The 22447-nt window shown below is 37.8% G+C and overlaps 2 protein-coding genes across 2 annotated transcripts in view; both read left to right on the top strand.

Moving 5' to 3' along the window:
- Positions 1–781: 781 nt before the first annotated feature.
- Positions 782–20998, top strand: LOC118220555 (myosin heavy chain, fast skeletal muscle-like). Its single transcript, XM_035404393.1, has 39 exons — positions 782–811; positions 964–1179; positions 1298–1441; positions 1541–1697; positions 2037–2064; positions 2173–2287; positions 2377–2469; positions 3148–3211; positions 3300–3398; positions 4049–4152; positions 4237–4375; positions 4498–4616; positions 4747–4896; positions 5264–5434; positions 5514–5820; positions 6289–6359; positions 6463–6550; positions 6664–6781; positions 6870–6993; positions 8193–8329; positions 8806–9061; positions 9293–9535; positions 9730–9906; positions 9983–10128; positions 10217–10307; positions 10393–10782; positions 10882–11127; positions 11211–11407; positions 11523–11706; positions 11859–12024; positions 12188–12312; positions 12751–13059; positions 13956–14159; positions 14312–14437; positions 14818–14988; positions 15101–15205; positions 15292–15387; positions 15460–15577; positions 20973–20998. Exons 2-39 carry the CDS (start codon positions 976–978, stop codon positions 20996–20998), a joined length of 5808 nt encoding a protein of 1935 aa, XP_035260284.1. The 5' UTR covers positions 782–811; positions 964–975.
- The window catches only part of LOC118220557 (growth arrest-specific protein 7-like), an 82088-nt gene continuing 80453 nt past the window's right edge, over positions 20813–22447 (top strand). Inside the window, exon 1 of the mRNA XM_035404397.1 lies at positions 20813–21271. Within this exon, the coding sequence (XP_035260288.1) occupies positions 21071–21271 (201 nt within the window). The 5' untranslated portion in view covers positions 20813–21070. The remainder of the gene's footprint in view (positions 21272–22447) is intronic.

Here is a 22447-nt window from a genome sequence, read left to right as displayed (position 1 = left end):
CAAATTTAAATGGAGAGTAAAAGGTCTAACAAGAGGGCGGTTCAGATTCACATGACCAAAAGGAGAGGGCCAGTTTGCTTAGCATGCACAATTATCTCAATAAAAGCAGCTCAGAGGAGCCTCCCAAATTATGAAGAGGCCTAACTCATAGCAAACTGTGGTAAGCATTTCCTTTATTTCATGTAATTATAAAACTCTGATTGTGTATTTGCACAGGAGTCACACTTTTCAAATGGACAGTGTATTTATTTTAAAATTCATAAATGGAATTATTCTTCAGAAAGATTAAATAAAAATTAATGTTTCAACAAAAACTATAAAGACCAAAACTTTTTTTGGCATCCTAGGATTTCAATTTTTTTTTTTTCCTACTTTATTTCTCGTGTTTACTGTTAAATTATTCAATTTTAAACAATGATGTGAATTAGCACTGTATTTACTATTGACCAGAGACAACAGAAGTGCATTTACAGTATACTGAGAGCATTGAGTGTAAAAAGTGCATCCAAAATTGTGTTATTCTAATTCACAACAATTAGTTAATTATAGAATATAAAAGTAAATATAAATCTAAAGAAAAAAACAGCTGGGAAAATATGAATCTGTCTTCTCAACATCTCAACAGAGATATGTTGTTTAAAATAACTGTGAGCTGTTTCTTTAGTTCAGATTGTTTTTATACAAAATTCAGGAAAGAATTCAGAAGAAATTAAGCAACAAGAATTTACATGAAATAGTATTAATTAATTATTTATTTTTCCATTGTAGAGAAACGGCTTCATCTAACTACACTTGTCTGTGCTGTTTACAGGTATGAAACCTTGTTCTTTTTTGCTGGGTATTTGTGAAAGGCAATTTTCAGTTATTTCAAATTTTTACCATTCTTGTGAGATTTAACTGAGCAGAAAGCATCTGCCATAGAAGTAAAATTGCTAAGCTAAATTCTGTGCACTGCCTTCATAGTAAATCCTCATCATGAGCATGGATGCAGAGATGGCTGTTTTTGGTGAGGCGGCCATATACCTCCGGAAGCCGGAGAAGGAGAGAATTGAGGCACAAAACAGACCTTTTGATGCCAAGACTGCCTACTTTGTAACCGACCCCAAAGAGCTCTATGTCAAAGGCATAATTCAACAAAAAGAAGGTGGCAAAGTCACTGTAAAAACTGAGGCAGGACAAGTGAGTGTTTACTGTAAACAAGAAATCAAATTATAGTACATATATAGTACATGTGCTTATTAAATTATCGACTGCACTATAAACCAAAATAATTACTTGTTATCCTCTTATTTTTCAGACTGTAACAGTTAAGGATGATGATGTCTGCCCAATGAATCCTCCAAAGTTTGATAAAATTGAGGACATGGCCATGCTGACCCACCTCAATGAAGCCTCCGTGCTATATAACCTCAAAGAGCGTTACGCAGCATGGATGATCTATGTAAGTATTTTATTTTAAATAATACAGCTACACCAAAATCTTTATTTGTGGTTGTTGCTGAGATATTTGATGTTTAACAAATCTGAAATTCTATTTTAGACCTACTCTGGGCTGTTCTGTGTCACTGTGAACCCATACAAGTGGCTCCCTGTGTACAATCAAGAGGTTGTATCGGCCTACAGAGGCAAAAAGCGCATGGAGGCACCACCCCACATCTTCTCTGTCTCTGATAACGCTTATCAGTTCATGCTCACTGGTAATGACTGCACCATATTGCCTATGTAAAACAGACATTATCCATTATTTTTAATTTAATAATAATTAATGAATAAACGTAAAAGACTCCCACACACAAATACCCTCATCAAAGCATTGATGACCAAAATGTTAGCACAAATAAAACATGAGATCACATAAAATATGATGTGCGAGAGTCATTTACGTTTATTCAAGATTAATTTCCTTGTCCAAGCACCCATGAAAATCAACTAGATGTGCACTCACAGTCCTCTCTACAATAAAATTTAATTAAGATTAAGATTCATCAAGAATATTCATCAAGAATCATGAATGCCACAAATGTTTCTCTTTGCAGACAGAGAAAACCAGTCAGTCCTGATCACGTAAGAGTGCATACTTATATATTTCTAAACATTGTTTTTGTCGCTGTTTTGAACTATACTCCATATCTAATGTTCACATATTCCTGTTTTTGTTTGCTATTAATGCAGTGGAGAATCTGGTGCAGGAAAGACTGTGAACACAAAACGTGTCATCCAGTACTTTGCAACAATTGCGGTCTCTGGTGACAAGAAGAAAGAAGCTGCAGCTGTTGGTAAAATGCAGGCGAGAATCAAATTATTTGTTTTGTCTTAGAATTATTTTTGGAATCCATGTGATGGAGATATCTATGAAAGATGTTATGTTTTCTGTAGGGGTCACTGGAGGATCAAATCATTGCAGCCAACCCTCTGCTGGAGGCATACGGCAATGCCAAGACTGTTAGGAATGACAACTCATCACGCTTTGTAAGTCCTTAATGTTGTATATTTCTGTGTTTCAGTGTCTGTTGAAATTTCAGAGCCAGGTAGGGTGTGATGCTTAGTGCCTCTTCTTTTTCAATCTATGTCAAATATATAGAAACACGGCTTGAAAATGGAATTTTAACTTACTTACTTTTTTTTAACCACATTACTGCATATGGGAAATGACCTTTCCATTGTAACAGCTGTAAGTCTTTTTTTTTTAGGTTTTTGATGTAGGAATATGCGGATTCCCTTGATTCCACAATATTATGCTTAACTGTGCTAACAAACACCAGTAAAAAGATGATTATTTTTAGATGAATTGATCCAGTCCATTGAGTAAAAAGTCAAATATTGCCATGCCTTTCCCTACAAAGACCAGTTTCCATCTACCTTAAGCAATGGTGACATTTATATCCATTCCCAGAGTTTCTTTCATTTATTTGTGTTTGCAATTCACATGCATAAATATAGTAAGAATTGAGAATTCATTATTTTATTCTGAATATGCATTTCCAGGAAAGCAGGATGCCCAAATTAGCTGGTTGCCTGCACAGTGTCTCTTTGTGAGCGTGTGTGTGCGTGCATGTTTGCATGTGTGTGTGCGTGCGCGCGTGTGTGTATGTGTTGTATAATGTAATGTACATTTTAAAATCCTTCTGTGTTAATAATTTTAATCAGGGAAAATTCATCAGAATTCATTTTGGAACTACAGGAAAACTAGCCTCAGCTGACATTGAGACATGTGAGTTCTCTATCTCAAACCTAAGACCATTTTCACTGTTGTCACTATGCTTTTGTAGTTTTGTTTTACTTCACTTTAATTTAAATAGATCTGCTTGAAAAGTCCAGGGTGACATTCCAGGTGGCAGATGAAAGAAGTTATCACATCTTCTATCAGATCATGACCAATCACAAGCCAGAGTTGATTGGTAAGATATAATGCCTACTGTTTTATATGTTCAATTAGCAAATTACTATTTTGGAAGGTTAAGCACATTCTTTATTGTGCACATCTTGCCATGGGTGATGCAAGTGGGGATTTGATAGCTGTGCAGTTGGGATGGGGTCTCACTAAAAAGATGAGTCACGCTGAATTCCAGCTACACGAATTTGGGCTCTATTTTCCAGCCGGTGCATGGTGTGTTGCGAGCTGTCACACTGGCGAAATGGTATTTTCGTTATGGATTTTGACGTGCCTGAGCCTTTTGGTAATTTTGTGAATCGCTGTGCACTGAAGTGGGAGGGGAGCTGCTGCCGGGCGTGTGTTCATCAAGGGATATGTTTGACTTACTTTGCACAGCCACAGTGCAATTCTGGTGCAGTTCATGAAAAGTTTCTTGTCAGTCTAGTCTGCCATTTTTGCCCTTTGCCACCTGCGTGCTCAGCCCACCTTGCAGTGGATTGCTAATTTTGGGGCTTCTGCATGCAATGCGTTTGTGATTATAGCCTATTCAAAAGTCAATCAATGGTTTTCATGGATCATAAGCTGTTTAAGTTAACTGATATAAATCTCAGAAGCAGGAAATTCTAAGTGAGTATTAACCTTTGAATTTCTTTTTTTTTTTTTTTTTTTACACAGAAATGCTCCTCATCACTACCAACCCCTACGATTTCCCCATGATCAGCCAGGGCCAGATCTCTGTGGCCAGTATTGATGACAAGGAAGAGCTGGTTGCCACTGATGTGAGTGCTCTTATTAAGGTCATACATTTTTCAGTACAATATTCCATTTCTTTTTCCTTATGTGGAATATGCTGTCCCAATTAGACAGCCATAGATATTCTGGGCTTCACAAATGAGGAAAAAAATAGCATCTACAAACTGACTGGTGCAGTGATACATCATGGGAACATGAAGTTCAAACAGAAACAGCGTGAAGAGCAAGCTGAGCCTGATGGCACTGAGGGTAAATACTATGTTTTATATCTTCCATGGTTCAATTTCTGAAAACATCTGATAAATATTTCATTTTAAATGCCAGTTCAACATAATCCAGCCTTGTTAATGCTATTACTTTTTTGGATATAGTGGCTGACAAAGTTGCTTACCTCCTGGGCCTGAACTCTGCTGATTTACTCAAAACTCTGTGCTATCCCAGAGTGAAGGTGGGAAATGAGTTTGTCACCAAGGGCCAGACAGTTCAACAGGTGAAGAATTCAATTCCAATGAGTCTGCAGTTATCGTGTTATTTTTAACATATATTGCATTTATGTTATTCCTGATTAGCTATCCAGTTTTTCAATGATTATCTTTTTTAAATTGTTGTTCCTTTCTTAGGTGCATAATTCAGTTATGGCCCTGGCTAAGTCCATCTATGAGAAAATGTTCTTCTGGATGGTTATCCGTATCAACCAGATGTTGGACACAAAGCAGCCCAGACAGTTCTTCATCGGTGTCCTGGACATTGCTGGATTTGAGATCTTCGATGTTAGTAGTGCATGCCTAAATGTCCATATCTATAATGCAAATAAAACAGATTCCATTCCTGTTAAACCACATATTGTGGTATATAATGAGATAGTGGTATTTAAGTAGACTGTTTTTGATGTTTGTCTCCTAAAACTGGTTATTCACACTATTTTACTGATTACAAATGTGTCTCTACTGCAACATGAAGGTTTACACCTAATCCAAATTATACAAGAATATTGATACATACAGTGTTCTGTGTTTATCAAGGGCTCTCATCTCTTTTCTAACTGACAGTGTACAAAATTATTTACAAACCAAACATCTGTGCACAAACATCTGTCAGCACAATTTAAGTTGTCAATGTTTTTCTTTCTTTGTGTAGTTCAATAGCTTAGAGCAGCTATGCATCAACTTCACCAATGAGAAACTGCAACAGTTTTTCAACCACCATATGTTTGTACTGGAACAAGAAGAGTACACGAAAGAGGGGATTGAATGGGAGTTTATAGATTTTGGTATGGATTTGGCTGCCTGCATTAATCTTATTGAAAAGGTCAGTATTGAGTGGAAAGAAAATGCATATTTTTTCAGTTTACTTGTGAGTTTAACAAACATTTTCTCTTTTTTAATAGCCAATGGGCATTTTCTCCATCCTTGAAGAGGAGTGTATGTTCCCAAAGGCTTCAGACACAACCTTCAAAAACAAGTTGTATGACCAACATCTTGGTAAAGCTAACTGCTTCCAGAAGCCCAAGCCTGCCAAGGGCAAGACTGAGGCCCACTTCTCTCTGGTGCACTATGCTGGGACAGTGAACTACAACATCTGTGGTTGGCTGGACAAAAACAAGGACCCCCTGAATGAGTCTGTTGTGCAGCTGTACCAGAAATCTTCTGTGAAACTGCTATCTCTTCTCTATGCAAGCTTTTCATCAACTGAAGGTATCTGGGGTGAAATTTCCTTTTACTTGTGAAATTATATATAATAAACATCAGTATATTATTAAGATCAGTTGAAAGTATTTTGTTACAGAATAAGATACCTTGTAAAGTGACTTCAGAGAAATGAAAGATTGGCATCTTTCATCATGCAGCAATGAGTATTTTAAAAAGAAATTAAAATAACCTTTGCATTTAATCTACATTTTACCCAATTATCATGAAAAAGTCAAAATTTATGAAAATTTGGAAAATAACATTTTAGAAAGGTGAAGAGGTTAGAATCCTCTTTTGGCTTGTATTTATAAATCAGGAATATTAAACTTGTTTGTCATACCATAGTGAATGTCCTAATATAAATTATTAAAGGCACAAAATATATTTTTCATTAAATCTAATCTTTTTAAGTGTCCATTCAAGATTCATTCATGCTGACAACTTTAAAAAAACAATTTTTTTATTTTTGTGCAGAGTCTGGCAGTGGCAAGAAGGGGGGCAAGAAGAAGGGAGGTTCCTTTCAGACTGTGTCTGCTCTGTTTCGGGTACATGTTCCATTGTTCAACTGAGCAATTAAACAATAAGTTTAGAAAACTGATTGGAATTTTTTATGACATTAATTAATATCCAATATATTTTACACTACAGGAGAACCTGGGTAAGCTGATGGCAAACCTGCGAAGCACTCATCCTCACTTTGTACGCTGTTTGATTCCCAATGAATCAAAAACACCAGGTAATGAACTTGTATTCTTTACTGCAAATACCTTCCAATTCTTGCATTTACTGCAGATTGTATTCATTATCAGCTAGCACTTGATCTAAAAATGCATGTCATCAACTTCATAGGTCTCATGGAGAATCATCTGGTTATCCACCAGCTGAGGTGTAATGGTGTGCTGGAAGGGATCAGAATCTGCAGGAAGGGGTTCCCAAGCAGAATCCTATATGGAGATTTCAAGCAAAGGTATGCAGAGTACTATTTTACCAAAGGTAAAATTTAAATATTTAAAATTATAAATATGAACTAAGTTTCCATGTCTTCATATTTTTAGGTACAAAGTATTGAATGCCAGTGTTATACCAGATGGGCAGTTCATAGACAACAAGAAAGCTTCAGAGAAGCTCTTGGGGTCAATTGACGTGGACCACACCCAGTATAAGTTTGGACATACCAAGGTAAGACATTAAAACAAATGAGAAGGTACAATGGAATTTCAGAGAAAAATAGATAATACCACTATAACTGCAGAAATCTCTGTACTTACATAGGAGCAAAGTTCTCTGCAAAATACTTTTCATAATGTTTCAATCATGCCTTTTTTACAAGAGCAACTCAACTGGTGTAGGTACATACAGTCAGGAACTGTGTTCTACCTCCCTCTGGGGTTCAGTGAAACAGAGAACACTTGCACATACTCTGTAACTCCCACTGAGCTACAGCTATCAGCAGTCCCCAGACAGGCATGTAAACACAGCTGCTAAAGTTTACAGAAGAGACAAATCTTTAGCTTTAAGTCTAGTCATGGGACCTGCTCTGCATCCAACTGCCAAAGCAGGGATGTTTGTTATGTAAATTAAAGACTGATGTTTGTCTGTAAGTTACATGGGATTCACTGAAACCTTTAATGCACATTATGCACAATAAACTGTGTGTTATGTACATCTTTTACAATATGCAAAATGAAATGTGTATTACCTTGGTTTGCTTTGCCCACGGACTGCAAACTGCATCTGTTATAGAGCAATGGCAGTGGGCATGCTTTATCATTCATTATATTTTTCATATAATTGTGGTTTAAACCTTAATTAACAATAGACTTAATTGCTAATTGTAAGATGAAATGCAATATTTACTTGCTTTAAAAAAAAGTAATTTGACCTATAGTTGTGAATAAAGAGTGAGTTTACACCAAGCAAAAATAAATGGAAACTAAAAATAGCCACAGTGGAACACATTATACGCATTTGTTAACTGTAAGCCCTATTTGTGTTGATGGAAATTAGATAGGCTGAAGTGTTGATCAAGACCCCAAGGATGGCATCTATGGCATAGATCTTTTGCAGCTTTGCCCCCATTAGATCATGGCTGGCTTAGGCTTAGGCCTGTGTGTGCACACCCAGAATCCTATGTTGTGGAAATATGTGTGAGTGTACACATTGTGAGAGAACATATATGTGTGATTAAAGCTACCAGTGGGAAAAAAATGAACGTTATGTGCATGTGAGCATTGGATATGTCTGACAATACAAAGAGTGAGTGAGTTAAAATATGGAAAGCAAGTCAGAGAAATTAACCAGATAACTGTCGTGTACTGTGTGCAGCACCCCACTTTTTTTGAGTAGCATGTACCAAAATGAAGCCTTTACCATTGAAGGTGTTCTTCAAAGCTGGTCTGTTGGGTACCCTGGAAGAGATGCGAGATGAGAAGCTTGCGACACTGGTAACAATGACTCAAGCTCTTTGCCGTGGCTTCCTCATGAGAAAAGAGTTTGTGAAAATGATGGAAAGGAGGTAAAGCTTGATATTATTGCCAGGATTCACTGGCAATAGTACGTTTTCCCTTGAATGACATTCAAAATGGCAAATGCTGTATTTTTTAAATGAACACACTATTTCTTTCATTCTTTTTTGTGAAAAGTAGACTCAAACTGCATTTGTAAAAAAAAATAAATAAATAAAAAACGTCAAGCTGATGGAGAAATTTTCATGGAATTCTGGCCTATTAAACTTTAGCTTTAGAAAAATTGGCAGAATTTCACTAAACAATTGACTTTGTTTAAAATGTAAATACTTATCCTATTTTAATACTATAAAAATGTAACCTCATTTTTGGTTTATATTTGTTCCCATTTAAAAAATTAATAACATAAGATTATCTGAAGGTAAACAATACTGATGAACTAGTATGACTGGTAGAGCTTGATATTTATAGAAGATCATGAATTAAAACAAGAACAATAATTCTTCCTATCCCTCTTTTCATTCAGAGAGTCAATTTTCACAATTCAGTACAACATCCGCGCATTCATGAATGTGAAACACTGGCCATGGATGAAGCTTTATTTCAAGATTAAGCCACTTCTGAGGAGTGCAGAAGCAGAGAAAGAAATGGCCAACATGAGGGAGGAATTTTCCAAATGCAAGGAAAATCTAGCAAAGGCAGAAGTGAAGAGGAAGGAGCTTGAGGAGAAAATGGTCACTCTGCTCCAGGAAAAGAATGATCTGCAGTTACAAGTGGCAGCTGTTAGTAGGCTTTTTAATTCTCTCTCTCTCTCTCTCTCTCTCTCTCTCTCTCTCTCTATCTCTCTCAAAATGTCTTTGACACAGTAAAATATCACTAAAATCAATTCCATCCACATTGATTCAGCATTGAATATCTTGCTGTGCATTTTTTAAAATTATTATTCACGCTTTGAATAAATTCCATAATTTATATATTTTTCAAAAGTTTTGAAAGTTTATTTCTGAATTTAGGAAAGTGAAAGTCTCTCAGATGCAGAGGAGAGGTGTGAGGGCCTAATAAAAAATAAAATTCAACTTGAAGGAAGACTGAATGAGTTAAATGAGAGGCTGGAGGATGAAGAGGAAATGAATGCTGAACTGACTGCCAAGAAGAGGAAACTGGAGGACGAATGCTCTGAGCTGAAGAAAGATATTGATGACTTAGAGCTTACCTTGGCCAAAGTGGAAAAAGAGAAACATGCCACAGAGAACAAGGTCAAATTACACTACTGTATGATAACAATCATGTAACTTTGACATAAACGACTTTATATATAATGTAATAATAAATTATATAAACAATCTATAAGAACTATAATGTAATTTATGTGCTTTAATGGTTATTTGTTTAGTTACGGCATAATTCATATGAATATGAACATACATATTTGCACCAATTCACCAATTAGGTGAAAAACCTGACTGAGGAAATGTCATCCCTGGATGAAACCATTGCTAAGTTAACCAAGGAGAAGAAAGCCCTCCAAGAGGTACATCAGCAGACCCTTGATGACCTGCAGGCAGAGGAAGACAAAGTCAACACTCTGACCAAAGCCAAGGCAAAGCTTGAACAGCAAGTGGATGATGTAAGTTTCAGGTCAATGGTTAGACAATGAAGGACTTTGAACTAGAAACTCAATTAATGCATTACCTTTTTCACAGCTTGAAGGTTCTCTGGAACAAGAGAAAAAAATCTGTATGGACCTTGAGAGAGCCAAGAGAAAACTTGAAGGCGACCTGAAACTTTCCCAGGAATGCATAATGGATCTGGAAAATGACAAACAGCAGTCAGACGAAACGAATAAGAAGTGAGTTTAAACACTGAAATATTCATTAAAACGCTTTCATCATAAAAATTCCCTTTAATGTTTGCTGATGTTTTTTGAAACCCCATAGAAAGGAATTTGAACTAAGTCAACTTCTTGGAAAGATTGAAGATGAGCAAGCACTTAGTGGTCAGTTGCATAAGAAAATCAAGGAGCTGCAGGTAACACCAGACTTTTCAAAATAACTATTCCTATGACAGTGTCACAACCCCTGGATTCAGGCACGATTTGTATGTCAATCTATAGGCCCGCACTGAAGAACTGGAAGAGGAAATCGAGGCTGAACGTGCTGCCCGGGCCAAGGTAGAAAAGCAGAGAGCAGAACTCTTTAGGGAACTGGAGGAGATCAGTGAGAGGCTTGAAGAAGCTGGTGGGGCAACCGCAGCTCAGATTGAGATGAACAAGAAGCGTGAAGCTGAGTTCCAGAAACTGCGGCGTGATCTTGAGGAGTCCACTCTTCAGCATGAGGCCACGGCTGCTGCCCTCCGTAAGAAGCATGCAGACACCGTGGCAGAGTTAGGAGAACAAATCGATAACCTTCAACGTGTCAAACAGAAGCTGGAAAAGGAGAAGTGTGAATTCAAAATGGAGATTGATGACCTGTCCAGCAACATGGAAGCTGTAGCAAAAGGAAAGGTAACTGTAAAAGAAAATGATAAAATGCATGCATTCACATTGATTATTATGATATGATTTTTTGTGATATTTTACATTGATATTTCTTTGATTATTCAGGTTAATCTTGAGAAGATGTGCAGGACCCTTGAGGACCAACTTAGTGAACTGACGCTAAAAAGCGATGAAAATGCACGCAGTATAAATGATATCAGTGTACAACATGCAAGGCTTCAAACAGAAAATGGGGAAATTTCTCGGCAGCTAGAAGAAAAGGAATCCCTGGTATCCCAGTTGACAAGAGGCAAACAGGCTTTCATTCAGCAAATTGAGGAGCTGAAAAGACAAATGGAAGAGGAAGTTAAGGTAAAATATCCAACTTGATATAGTTTGTGTAGTTAATGTATCTAAGTTCAACCTTACATTATCCACTTGTGCCTTTCATACAGGCGAAGAATGCCCTTGCCCATGCTCTACAGTCAGCCCGCTATGACTGTGACCTGCTGAGGGAGCAGTATGAGGAGGAGCAGGAGGCCAAGGCTGAGCTGCAGCATAGAATGTCCAAGGCCAACAGTGAGGTGGCTCAGTGGAGATCCAAATATGAAACTGATGCCATTCAACGCACTGAGGAACTTGAGGAAGCCAAGTAACTCTCCTGTTTCTATAACTACAGTTGTTGTTCATATTTTATTCAAACACCACTTGAAATCATTAAATGTAATAAGTTCTAATAAAGTTTTAATTACTGTCACTCTCCTTAGGAAAAAACTTGCTCAGCGTCTGCAGGATTCTGAGGAACAAATTGAGGCTATGAACTCAAAATGTGCCTCTTTGGAAAAGACCAAGCAGAGATTTCAGGGTGAAGTGGAGGACCTCATGATTGATATGGAGAGAGCAAATGCTTTGGCTGCTTCTCTTGACAAGAAGCAAAGAAACTTTGACAAGGTATTCAAGCAAACAAACCCCACCCATGATGAAGCCATTTGAGTCTAATTTCCTTTGGAATTCACTTAGTGGCTGCATTAAATACTCTTGTCTCAGAGTCTCCTTACAGACATGATAAAATGAAAAATATTTTTTAAAAATAATAATTTCAGGTTTTAGCAGAATGGAAGCAGAAGTTTGAGGAAAGTCAAGCGGAGCTAGAAGGTGCTCAGAAAGAGGCTCGTTCTCTCAGCACTGAGCTCTTCAAGATGAAGAACTCTTATGAAGAAGCTCTGGATCAGCTGGAGACCCTGAAACGGGAGAACAAGAACTTACAACGTATTGCTTTTCTCTCTTATTCCTGTTTGCTTTTTATCATAAAAAAATATTTTTGTACTACTGTACAAAAACAGCAATTTACAGAATATTAACATTACTTTAATCTATTAAGTTAGGTTAATTTAAGTTATTATCAATACTGTTCTTCTTGTGTGAATACCAGAGGAAATCGCAGACCTAACTGAGCAGATTGTTGAAACTGGAAATACTGTTCATGAGCTGGAGAAGGCAAAGAAGACAGCTGAGACAGAGAAAGCAGATGTCCAGACTGCACTGGAGGAAGCGGAAGTATTCATCAAATATACATATACAATTACTATTTACCTTTGCACTAACTGTCATGCTTGCTGTGATGCTGTCACATAAACAGATAATTTAGAGGAGGTGTTTGCAGCTAATTTCTCAGGAGGCACTTATGTCAGAAATGTTTCTTCATCAATTAGATCATACAAACACACACAGACATACACTCATGCACACACCTATATGCATAGTAGTACCACTGACATATAAACCTAAAAGATATGTCAGCAGCCAAGTCAAGCAGAAAGTCTTTAAATGAGTGTATTCGTACATGATTTTCAAAGTTATGAATGTTTAACCACTTAAACTATTTAGAAATGCTACATGATTTGGAAATGCTACACGATTTACTGCATATAACTGCAAAAACTGGACATTCATTTAATTCAAAATACATCTTATATTTAATTAATTCTCTTTTAGGCTTCACTGGAAAATGAGGAATCCAAGATTCTCCGTGTTCAGCTAGAGCTCAACCAGATCAAGTCTGAAGTGGACAGAAAGATTGCTGAGAAGGATGAAGAAATGGAGAAGATGAAACGAAATAGCCAGCGAGTCATAGAATCAATGCAGAGCACCCTTGATGCAGAGGTCAGGAGCAGGAACGATTCCCTCAGAGTCAAGAAGAAGATGGAGGGAGACCTCAATGAGATGGAGGTTCAGCTGAGTCATGCCAACCGGCAGGCTGCTGAAGCCCAGAAACAGCTGAGGAATGTACAGGGACAACTCAAGGTAACTTCACTGTGTCCTGCACACTTTGGGCCATATTTACTATGGGTAGCATTTTTCATAATACTAAGGTACCACACCGGAGGTAACGCTAGTAAAATGAGAGAAATGCGGCATCCCTAAACTAAAAATAATGCATTATATATCAGAAAAATAACTTCTGGGGCAGATTTTTACTTGCCTCACTCAAAAACAGTTCTCGAATGTCTGAATTGTGTGTGTACAAATTTGAAATGGCTACTGTAGCAGCAGTGTACAAAAAGTTACGTCTATCCCGTACATTGCAAGGTTTTAGTCTTTGATGAAGCATGTTGTCACTGACAGATTACTGTAACGGGGGAAGGAGAGCTCAGCAAGAACTCTGTTGACAGGCTGTCAAACATTTCATTAAAACAGCTGACAAGAACTGGAATTTTGATCTCAGCACATTATAGAATCTACATTGTTGCATTGTGTTTTTCTCATTTGCATTTGGCAATATGGTGAAAATGCTACAGGTCTAGCTTATAGGCTACAAGTCATACATGTTGCATGACCGATGACCGTTTCCATCTAAAGCACTAAAATCAGAGAAACAATAAAAATGGGGATCGTAATGGAACTGGTAAAAATGGCAATAATCACAAATCCCCCCAGAGCGAATAAGGACTCAAATACTCTATAGAAATACTCAAAATTCCCACCAGACATTTGAGGCACTAAAAATCATCCAAATACCCATCCCTCGTAAATACCTAGCTAAATTGAAAACATGCGCCAATGCTGAATTTTGCTGCACTGACATCAATTTGCGGCATGCTTAGTAAATATGGCCCTTTGTCTGTTGGCCATCACTATTCTACATCTTCTGTATTTGTGGACTGGACTGAATTTTAATTGAGCATAACTGATTTTAATAGGATGCCCAACTCCACCTTGATGATGCCTTAAGAGGAGAGGAGGACCTGAAAGAACAGGTTGCTATGATGGAGCGTAGGAATACCCTAATGCAGGCTGAGATTGAAGAGCTGAGAGCTGCTCAGGAACAAACAGAGAGAAGCCGAAAAGTGGCTGAGCAGGAGCTGGTGGACACCTGTGAAAGAGTGGTGCTGCTTCATTCCCAGGTGGGTCAATAAGTTTATAATATGCAACTTGCTTGGCGTTGGCGTGTCCTTTAAGAAGCATTACATTGTCACAAGGCATCCTTAAATTGATCTACACAGGCCTAAAATACAATGTATTCTTTGCTCAATGAAAGGTATGGTTCTGTTTTCAGAACACAAGCCTGATCAACACCAAGAAGAAGCTTGATGCTGACCTTGCCCAGCTCCAGGGTGAAGTGGATGATACTATCCAAGAAGCAAGAAATGCAGAGGAAAAGGCCAAGAAAGCCATTACTGATGTGAGTTAATATACTAATGTTGTTGGGTTTGCAGGTATTCCACCCACCAAGTAATAGGTTTTTGAGACATACTCCACACCTATACATCCAATTGTTGGATACACAGATGGCATTATTATTTTACACATAAGGATGTGCATGTGATACTATTTTGGGTGATAAAGCACATTTGTAAAAACCTTAAAACAAACCGCCACTAATTACATAGGAAAACCTATAATATAAACCTCTGTTCATTGGTGGATATGACCCCTCTTTGTACTGGAGAGATATTATGAAACGTCACATTGGATTTTCTGTTCTATCTTCAATCCAGAGCCTGATTGGCTCATAATTACTCTTCTATGAATGTGGCCCTAAATAATTTTTTAATTGTTCAGGCTGCCATGATGGCAGAGGAACTAAAGAAGGAGCAGGACACCAGTGCTCATCTGGAAAGAATGAAGAAGAACCTGGAGGTCACAGTCAAGGACCTGCAGCATCGTCTGGACGAGGCTGAGAATCTGGCCATGAAGGGCGGAAAGAAACAGCTCCAGAAACTTGAAGCTAGAGTAGGCTATGGCTTTCTGGTCAAGACTAACCTTGGTCAAATTTCAAATGTGTGGTTTACTCACTTGTGTTTTACGTAGAACTTTTTTCTTACATTAATCCTATCATTTATAGGTCCATGAGCTGGAGAATGAGCTTGAAGCTGAACAAAAGCGTGGAGCTGATGCCATTAAAGGTGTCCGCAAATATGAGAGAAGAGTCAAGGAGCTCATCTACCAGGTGTATTATTATCATCAGTGACTGAAAAAATAGTTTTATATAACTACTGAAAGGTACACATTTTCATACTTGTGAATTTACTATAGACAGAGGAGGACAAGAAGAATGTAAATCGGCTCCAGGATTTGGTGGACAAGCTGCAGCTGAAAGTCAAAGCTTATAAGAGGCAGGCTGAAGAAGCTGTAAGTCAAAGTTCAATTACAATAATTGTTTTTAATTGCATTATATTCAACACGTTTTAAACCTCTTTTCAGGAGGAGCAAGCTAACACTCACCTGTCCAAGTTCAGGAAGGTGCAGCATGAACTGGAGGAGGCTGAGGAGCGTGCTGATATTGCCGAGGCCCAGGTCAACAAGATGAGAGCTAAGAGCCGTGACATGAGATTGAAGGTTAGTTGAAGAAGAAGCTTAATGGGATGAACACCTAACTATATATCCAGACTCCATTTCTCCACATAAAGATTACCATGCCTTTTAGGAGGTTATGAATAGTCCACATAAACTTATTCAAAATGTTTCAACATGAATGCTTAACACTGAGCACCAAAGACCTGAAATACACAAAATTTCCAAAAGTATGTGGACACCCCTTCTAATTAGTGGTTTGGCTATTTCAGCCACATCTATTACTAACAGGTGCATAAAATCAAGCATACAGCCATGCAATCTCCATATACAAACATTGGCAGTAAAATTGGTCATATTGGAGAGCTCTGTGACTTTCAAGGATGCCACTTTTCCAAGAAGTCAATTTGTCAAATATCTGCCCTGCTGCTAGAGCTGCCCCGGTCAACTGTAAGTGCTGTTATTGTGAAGTGGAAACGTATAGGAGCAACAACAGCTGAGCTGCAAAGCGATAGGCCACACAAGCTCACAGAACGGGACCGCTGAGTGCTGAAGTGTGTAGCATGTAAAAATCATCTGTCCTCAGTTGCAACACTCACTACAGAGTTTCAGTCCACCTGTGGAAATGACGTCAGTACAAGAAGTGTTTGTCAAGAGCTTCACACAAGCCTAAGATCACCATGCGCAACGCCAAGCATCGGCTGGAGTGGCGTAAAGCACACCGCCACTGGACTCTGGTGCAGTGGAAACGCCTTCTCTGGAGTGATGAATCATGCTTCACTATCTGGCAGACTGACAGATGAATCTGCATTTGGCATAATGCATAGTACCAACTGTACTGGCCTGAATAGTGCCAACTGTAAAGTTCGGTGGAGCACGAATAATGGTTTGGGGCCATTTTTCATGATTAGGGCTAGGCCCCTTAGTGCCAGTGAAGGGAAATCTTAATGCTAAGGCATACAATGATATTCTGGAGAACTGTGTGCTTCCAACTTCATGGCAGCAGTTTAGGGAAGGACCTTTCCTGTTTCAGCATGACAATGCCCCCATGCACAAAGCATAAAGAAATGGTTTGCTGAGTTTGGTGGGGAAGAAATTGACTGGCCTGCAGAGCTCTGACCTCTACCCCATCTAACACCTTTGGGATGAATTGGAAAGCGAGCGGCGAGCTAGGCCTTATGCCTAACATCAGTGCCCAGCACCACGAATGCTCTTGTGGTTGAATGGAAGCGAATCACTGCAGCCATGACTTGTTCCAAAATCTACTGGAAAGCCTTCCCAGAAGAATGGAGGCTGTCACAGCAGCAAAGGGGTGGTCCAACTCCATATTAATGCCCATGGTTTTATAATGAGATGTTCAACAAGTATGTATGGGTGTGATGTTCAGGTGTCCACAAACATTTGGAAATGTAGTGTATATGAGCAAGAAAAAAAAACTGTTGCATTGTGATCAATGTGCTATACATTTCATCTTTATTACTTCCTAAAAGTGTATTTTAAAAAATCCCTACCTTCAAAATATTATACATTGAAAAAATGTATGTTAAAAACTTGCAATTCTGCAGTTATTTGAGTATTATTTAGTGCTGGGTTCAATTGATATTAGTTTGATGCGTTTGTACTAAGCATTTTTTTTTCACAATCAGTGAAATCAAATATGAGTCGTTTTTCTGTGGTACTTTAATGTTAAGTTTTAAATGTTTTATTTTATTTTTTTACCTCTGAAGACTTGGTTTAAATCAATGTAACAGATATAAAATGTTTTATATGTCGGGTACAGTGTAATTCCTTATCGGGGATCGAAGTATAACAGGATTAAGCAGCCATCTCTATACTATGGCATCTCACATTTGGTATTTGCCAAAATAGTAACAGATATTAAACACGAGGAATGAAAATTGTCTCCTATGATATATTTTAATTGCTTTTGTCATGTTCAATAGAATGAAGATAGGATTATAGATTGTGACACCGTTTTAAAAAAATCCCAAGGGCAGATGTCTTGACTCTGTACCCTACTTTTCTGGTGCAGAGCATGTGTTAATAATGAGTTACTAATCCCCTGAAAGTGTCTTGTTAAGCACATGTCAAATGCATGTCATATTTCAAAATTATTTGATTTACTGCAGATGCTGTCTCACATACAGCAGAGAAACACTTTCTCTGGAGACAGGAAGTGATAATTAACTCATAGAATCTCTATTCACTTTTCAAGAATATTTATGGTACATGGTCATGTATGTACCGGCGGCAGACCTGGCAGTGTATGTACAGGGCAGTATGTACATGGTCATGTATGGCGGGCGGCAGTGTAGCACAGTGGGTAAGGAACTGGGCTTGTAACCGAAAGGTCATAGATTAGATTCATGGGTAGGGCACTGCTGTTGTGCCCTTGAGCAAGGTACTTAACCTGCATTCAGTATATATCCAGCTATATAATTGGATACAATGTAAAAAAAAAAAAAAAAGAATGTTATGTAAAAGTTGTGTAAGTTGCTCTGGATAAGAGCGTCTGCTAAATGCCTGTAATGTACAGCCATACTTTAAGTGATACCACTGAAAGAAACACAGTAACAGATTTAGAAAAGAATACAGATGTGTATTGCCTGTTATTTAAGCAATGGAGGACAAGTTTTGTCTTTTCTAGGGATGTAAAACAAGAAAGAAATCACAATCAGGGCTAGTTTATGATCAGCATGAAACCTGTTATACAGGCACACACAAAAAAAAAGAAATTAGAATGCCGAAAGTGTTCCGCTGTCGTGTATTCATGCAAAACTGATGTGTCCACATCTACACTATTTTGGCAACACTGAGGCAACTATCATTTAAATACTTAAATAGTCATATTCTCATAGTTTTTCATTCAAGATGGGAATCTTCCACCCCTTTGGGTTTCTTTTTGGCATATTTTATTTTTAAAACATTTGTTTAATTGCAATGTTATAATATGAAAACCCTGTTTACTTTTGACAGAGCAAAGAAGAGTGAACAAGATGGCCAAGTGGTGAGACTCATACAATATGAGCCTTAACGTTCTGTGTGTTCTTAAGTAGTATGAAGAAACGCTTTTTTCTGCATTCTTTAAACTCTTTTCATTTACTCACTTAGCACCCTAAGAAATTTCTTCACTGTTCATTGATTTGATTGGATATAGTAGTCAGGAATAAGAAACACTACGTTTGTCCAATCTCCAGGTTACAGAGGACTACCAGAAAATGTTAACAATTGCATACTCACATCAACATGAGTTCACATCAACAGTGTTGAGTTTATTCTTCACCATATTATGATACATTAATTTGAGATGCAGGGGTTCCACCAAATTCAGACCCATATTTGACAAATTCTTAAAGATTGCTTTAAAAAATAATATAATATTAATAATTTTATGCAACATGTTTGCTCACAAATCTCATTACAGCACATGCAATCAAAAGGCTTTGTTTCAGGAATAAAATGCATAGTGCTCCTTTTAATCTGTCGATGCCATCTTATGGTTAATTTCATACCTGTTCCATCAATGGAAATGAATGCAAAGGAGGAATGAGAGAATTTTATGTAATTCTTTAAGATTATCTTCTTTATGAAAACTAAATTTTTAAATTGCTTGCATACATCAGCATTGTTTCTTTAAGAACAGCAGACAGTCCACTCTCCTTATGTATTCTTTTTCCAGTTTATTCAGACAGGGGAAACAGAGAGGGGTACAGATAGAGGTGGGGGTCACTGTACAGATAGTGACGTGATGGACAAATCAAACCACTGGCCACACCAAGAGATTTGTGAAAGAAGTGTCTCCCCACTAAAATAGAATTGTGAAAGACTTTAGATAACTAGTTTTACCATAATCTGGAGAAAATGGGTTGATAATAGAGAACCCCGCCCCCAACCCCCCCAGAGGCCTACATGAAACACCAAACTGCATTAATATAAATACACTGTCATTAACAATACTTCCTATCAATCGTGATACAGTTGTCTTCACCGTTAAGCTCGTATTTTAGGGCATTTTTCAACGAACTTTTCCCTATCTGTAAATGTAGTTTGTACACTGCCCTAGTGTCAAAGTTGAAAGAAACATATACTGTATGCATGATATAAATATAAAACATTTTCTTGAATAAAGATGTTGAAAAACATTTTTGAAGTGAGCATTTTAAGTATCCATATCTCTGCCTTCAGTGAAATATCCTTTTTTTTTTTTAAAACCTTCCCTGCTTGTTGACCAAAACTGCATTTCTTTAAATCTCCCACTAGAGGAAGCTATTTATCCGAGTGTCTGACAGTGTTGCATTGGGGATCATTTTCAAATCCAGAATGTGTCTGATTTATTGTAATATGAAGAAGAACAAACCCAGTGTGTTTCAACTGTATGCTTAAAGACTCAAGTGTAGTGGTTGAACTACATAAAAGGAATGTATTACTGTATTGTAATGTATTTGATGACTCTTGACTTAACCATAAATTAAGACATCAGCCCCTAAAATACAAACTTTGCTGTTTTGGCATCAATAACGTTTTCTAGAATTACTCAAGTTTGTTGTATCCATTATTCGCCATATAAAGCCACCTAAAATGACACTGAAAATGCTATAAACTTAAAGCCTAGGCTACCACCACTGATGGTTTGTACCCCCAAGCTGCAGATAATTTAAGAGGACAAAAGCATGGATTCAGTCAATACTTGTTTAAATGTTTTTTTTTGTCCCCACTAAGCACCGTAAAGGAATACATTCCGCTACGTTTTTGGTGAGAACTGAACCTGTAAGGCAATGTTAACCCTAAATTCGCACATTTTTAATCAGGTTCTTGTTATGTACCCTACATTTAAAGTACATTCATTTGAGACGAATTTCACCGAGTGTTTTTTTGGCGTTATTTTCTTTGTAATTATAGTCACATTCATGTAGAATTTGGAGTTATAGATGTGTAGCCTAGTGTGTGAGATCGGCTGCGACACTAAAAACGCACGATTGCAATAAATATCGTAAACTGTAAACATATAATTCTTGCTAAAATGTAGACTAGCCTACAAAGTAAAACCTTGACGTTAAAATATGAAACGCAAGATAGCCTAAATAGCCTACAACAAATAGATAAAAAGACAATAACACAGACACACCTGTTTCATAAACGATAAAATATTACATTAAATATAGGCTATGCATAGAATGGGCAATAACTAAAAAATGTACACCGGATAAACCACATCTCGATGTTCTCTATACAGCCCCTGAACGATGAGATCACTCTTCCTTCCTTCACCCGTGCAGGCAGAAGAGCGCAGCAGCGCTGGGGTGAGGACTGCACTCAGGTTGGCAACACTGTGCGGAGTGGAAAGTCTGGGGATTGCTATAATTTGGTGATCTCTGTGGGTTTATGTCTACTGCTCAGACATCCTGGTAGTATTCAAATATCAGGAAACACCGGAAAGTCGACGGCTTAATATTTAACTCGACGACTGTTGCTCAGCAAAACAAAGAAAGCGAAGTAGCGAGAATTCTGGTTCACATAGCCTATGCATGTATTCGATTTTGCTATGGCTGGAGCCTACTGCAAAAGTTTATACGCCTTCAGTGGAGATCAGCACCAACAAGGATTGAGATTCGAGGCTGGGGAAATAATTAAAGTAATACAAGCATCAGCTGGCGGTTGGTGGGAAGGAGAGAAGGATGGAGTGAGAGGATGGTTTCCTGCAAGTTACGTCCAGGTTTTAGAGGTAAGACAGTGTTCAATTCTCTGAGGTTCTGAGATCTATACAACGTCCCCAAGACTAGCTGCTGTATTGGCATGGAAGTTAGACAAACACACAGAACTCAAAGATTATTGAAGTCTGCTGTGTTACATTATCACTATGTGGTTGGGTACGTTAGTAGCCTATGACATTTTTTATTTTATTTTTTGAAACAGCGAAAGCTCAAGGGGTCGGAATACAGTAGGCTATGGTGGGAGAACAGACAGACTAAAGGACTGCAGATGGTGTTTTGGTTTTCTATTTCATTTGACAACATTTAATTTCAGATAAAATGGCAATAATACTACTAATGTACTGATTTTAAATGCATATTGAACTATTTGGATGCGCGAAACTACGACATCACTTGCCTGATCTAAGGTCCTTTCATCAGCGGGTCAGTTGGATTCAGTGAAACATGATGACACGATGACATGACATTTCCCACCAGTTTAGTGGGAAAAACACGCACGTAGCCTACATAGGCCGACCAATAAAGACATACACTGAATTAGGTGCACACATGTCCAGCGGAAACACCTCTGTTCTTCCCCATATGTTGCTGACATTCTTATATAAAGCGTTGGCCTATATGGAAATTAAAATCATGTCAGTGGGACTAATTTTATTCAGTGAATTTCAGTCTCCATGATTACTGAAATTGATTTTGTAGTGCATTCAATTTTGGACTTGTAAAAAGTGTTATACAAAGGCCATCGGGAGATTACCAGGCAGTACTGAGTTATTCCAGTTAAACCATTTCTCCCCATCGTGAGGACTTCCTCATTACAAAATTTATAAGAATGCAGAATGGTAGCTGAAATGTAGGCTATTGATTGCACAGAAAGATTACATAGAATGCAAGGACTGCTTAGTCAAGAAAATGTTTAAACTACCTTTGTTAATAAATAGGACCCATGCTCCTTTTCAAGTCTAGTTACGATTAAGAATACTAACATTGTATGGGTTTCTTGTCGAAATGTGGCAAGTTATCAGTTCTAATATAGTCATTTGGTCAGACTGGTAAGTAACCAGTTTAGCGAGCATTGTATGGTTTTAACAGGAAAAGTATACCTTCAGCATGATGGCCTTGTCTCACCTGATTCAGGTTTCCATTACAAGTTTACATTTATTGTAACTCCACTACTACTCAAAACTTCC

This window comes from Anguilla anguilla, chromosome 2 (genome assembly GCF_013347855.1).
Source record: "Anguilla anguilla isolate fAngAng1 chromosome 2, fAngAng1.pri, whole genome shotgun sequence".
Lineage (NCBI taxonomy): Eukaryota > Metazoa > Chordata > Actinopteri > Anguilliformes > Anguillidae > Anguilla > Anguilla anguilla.
This window is presented reverse-complemented; position numbering and strand designations above follow the sequence as displayed.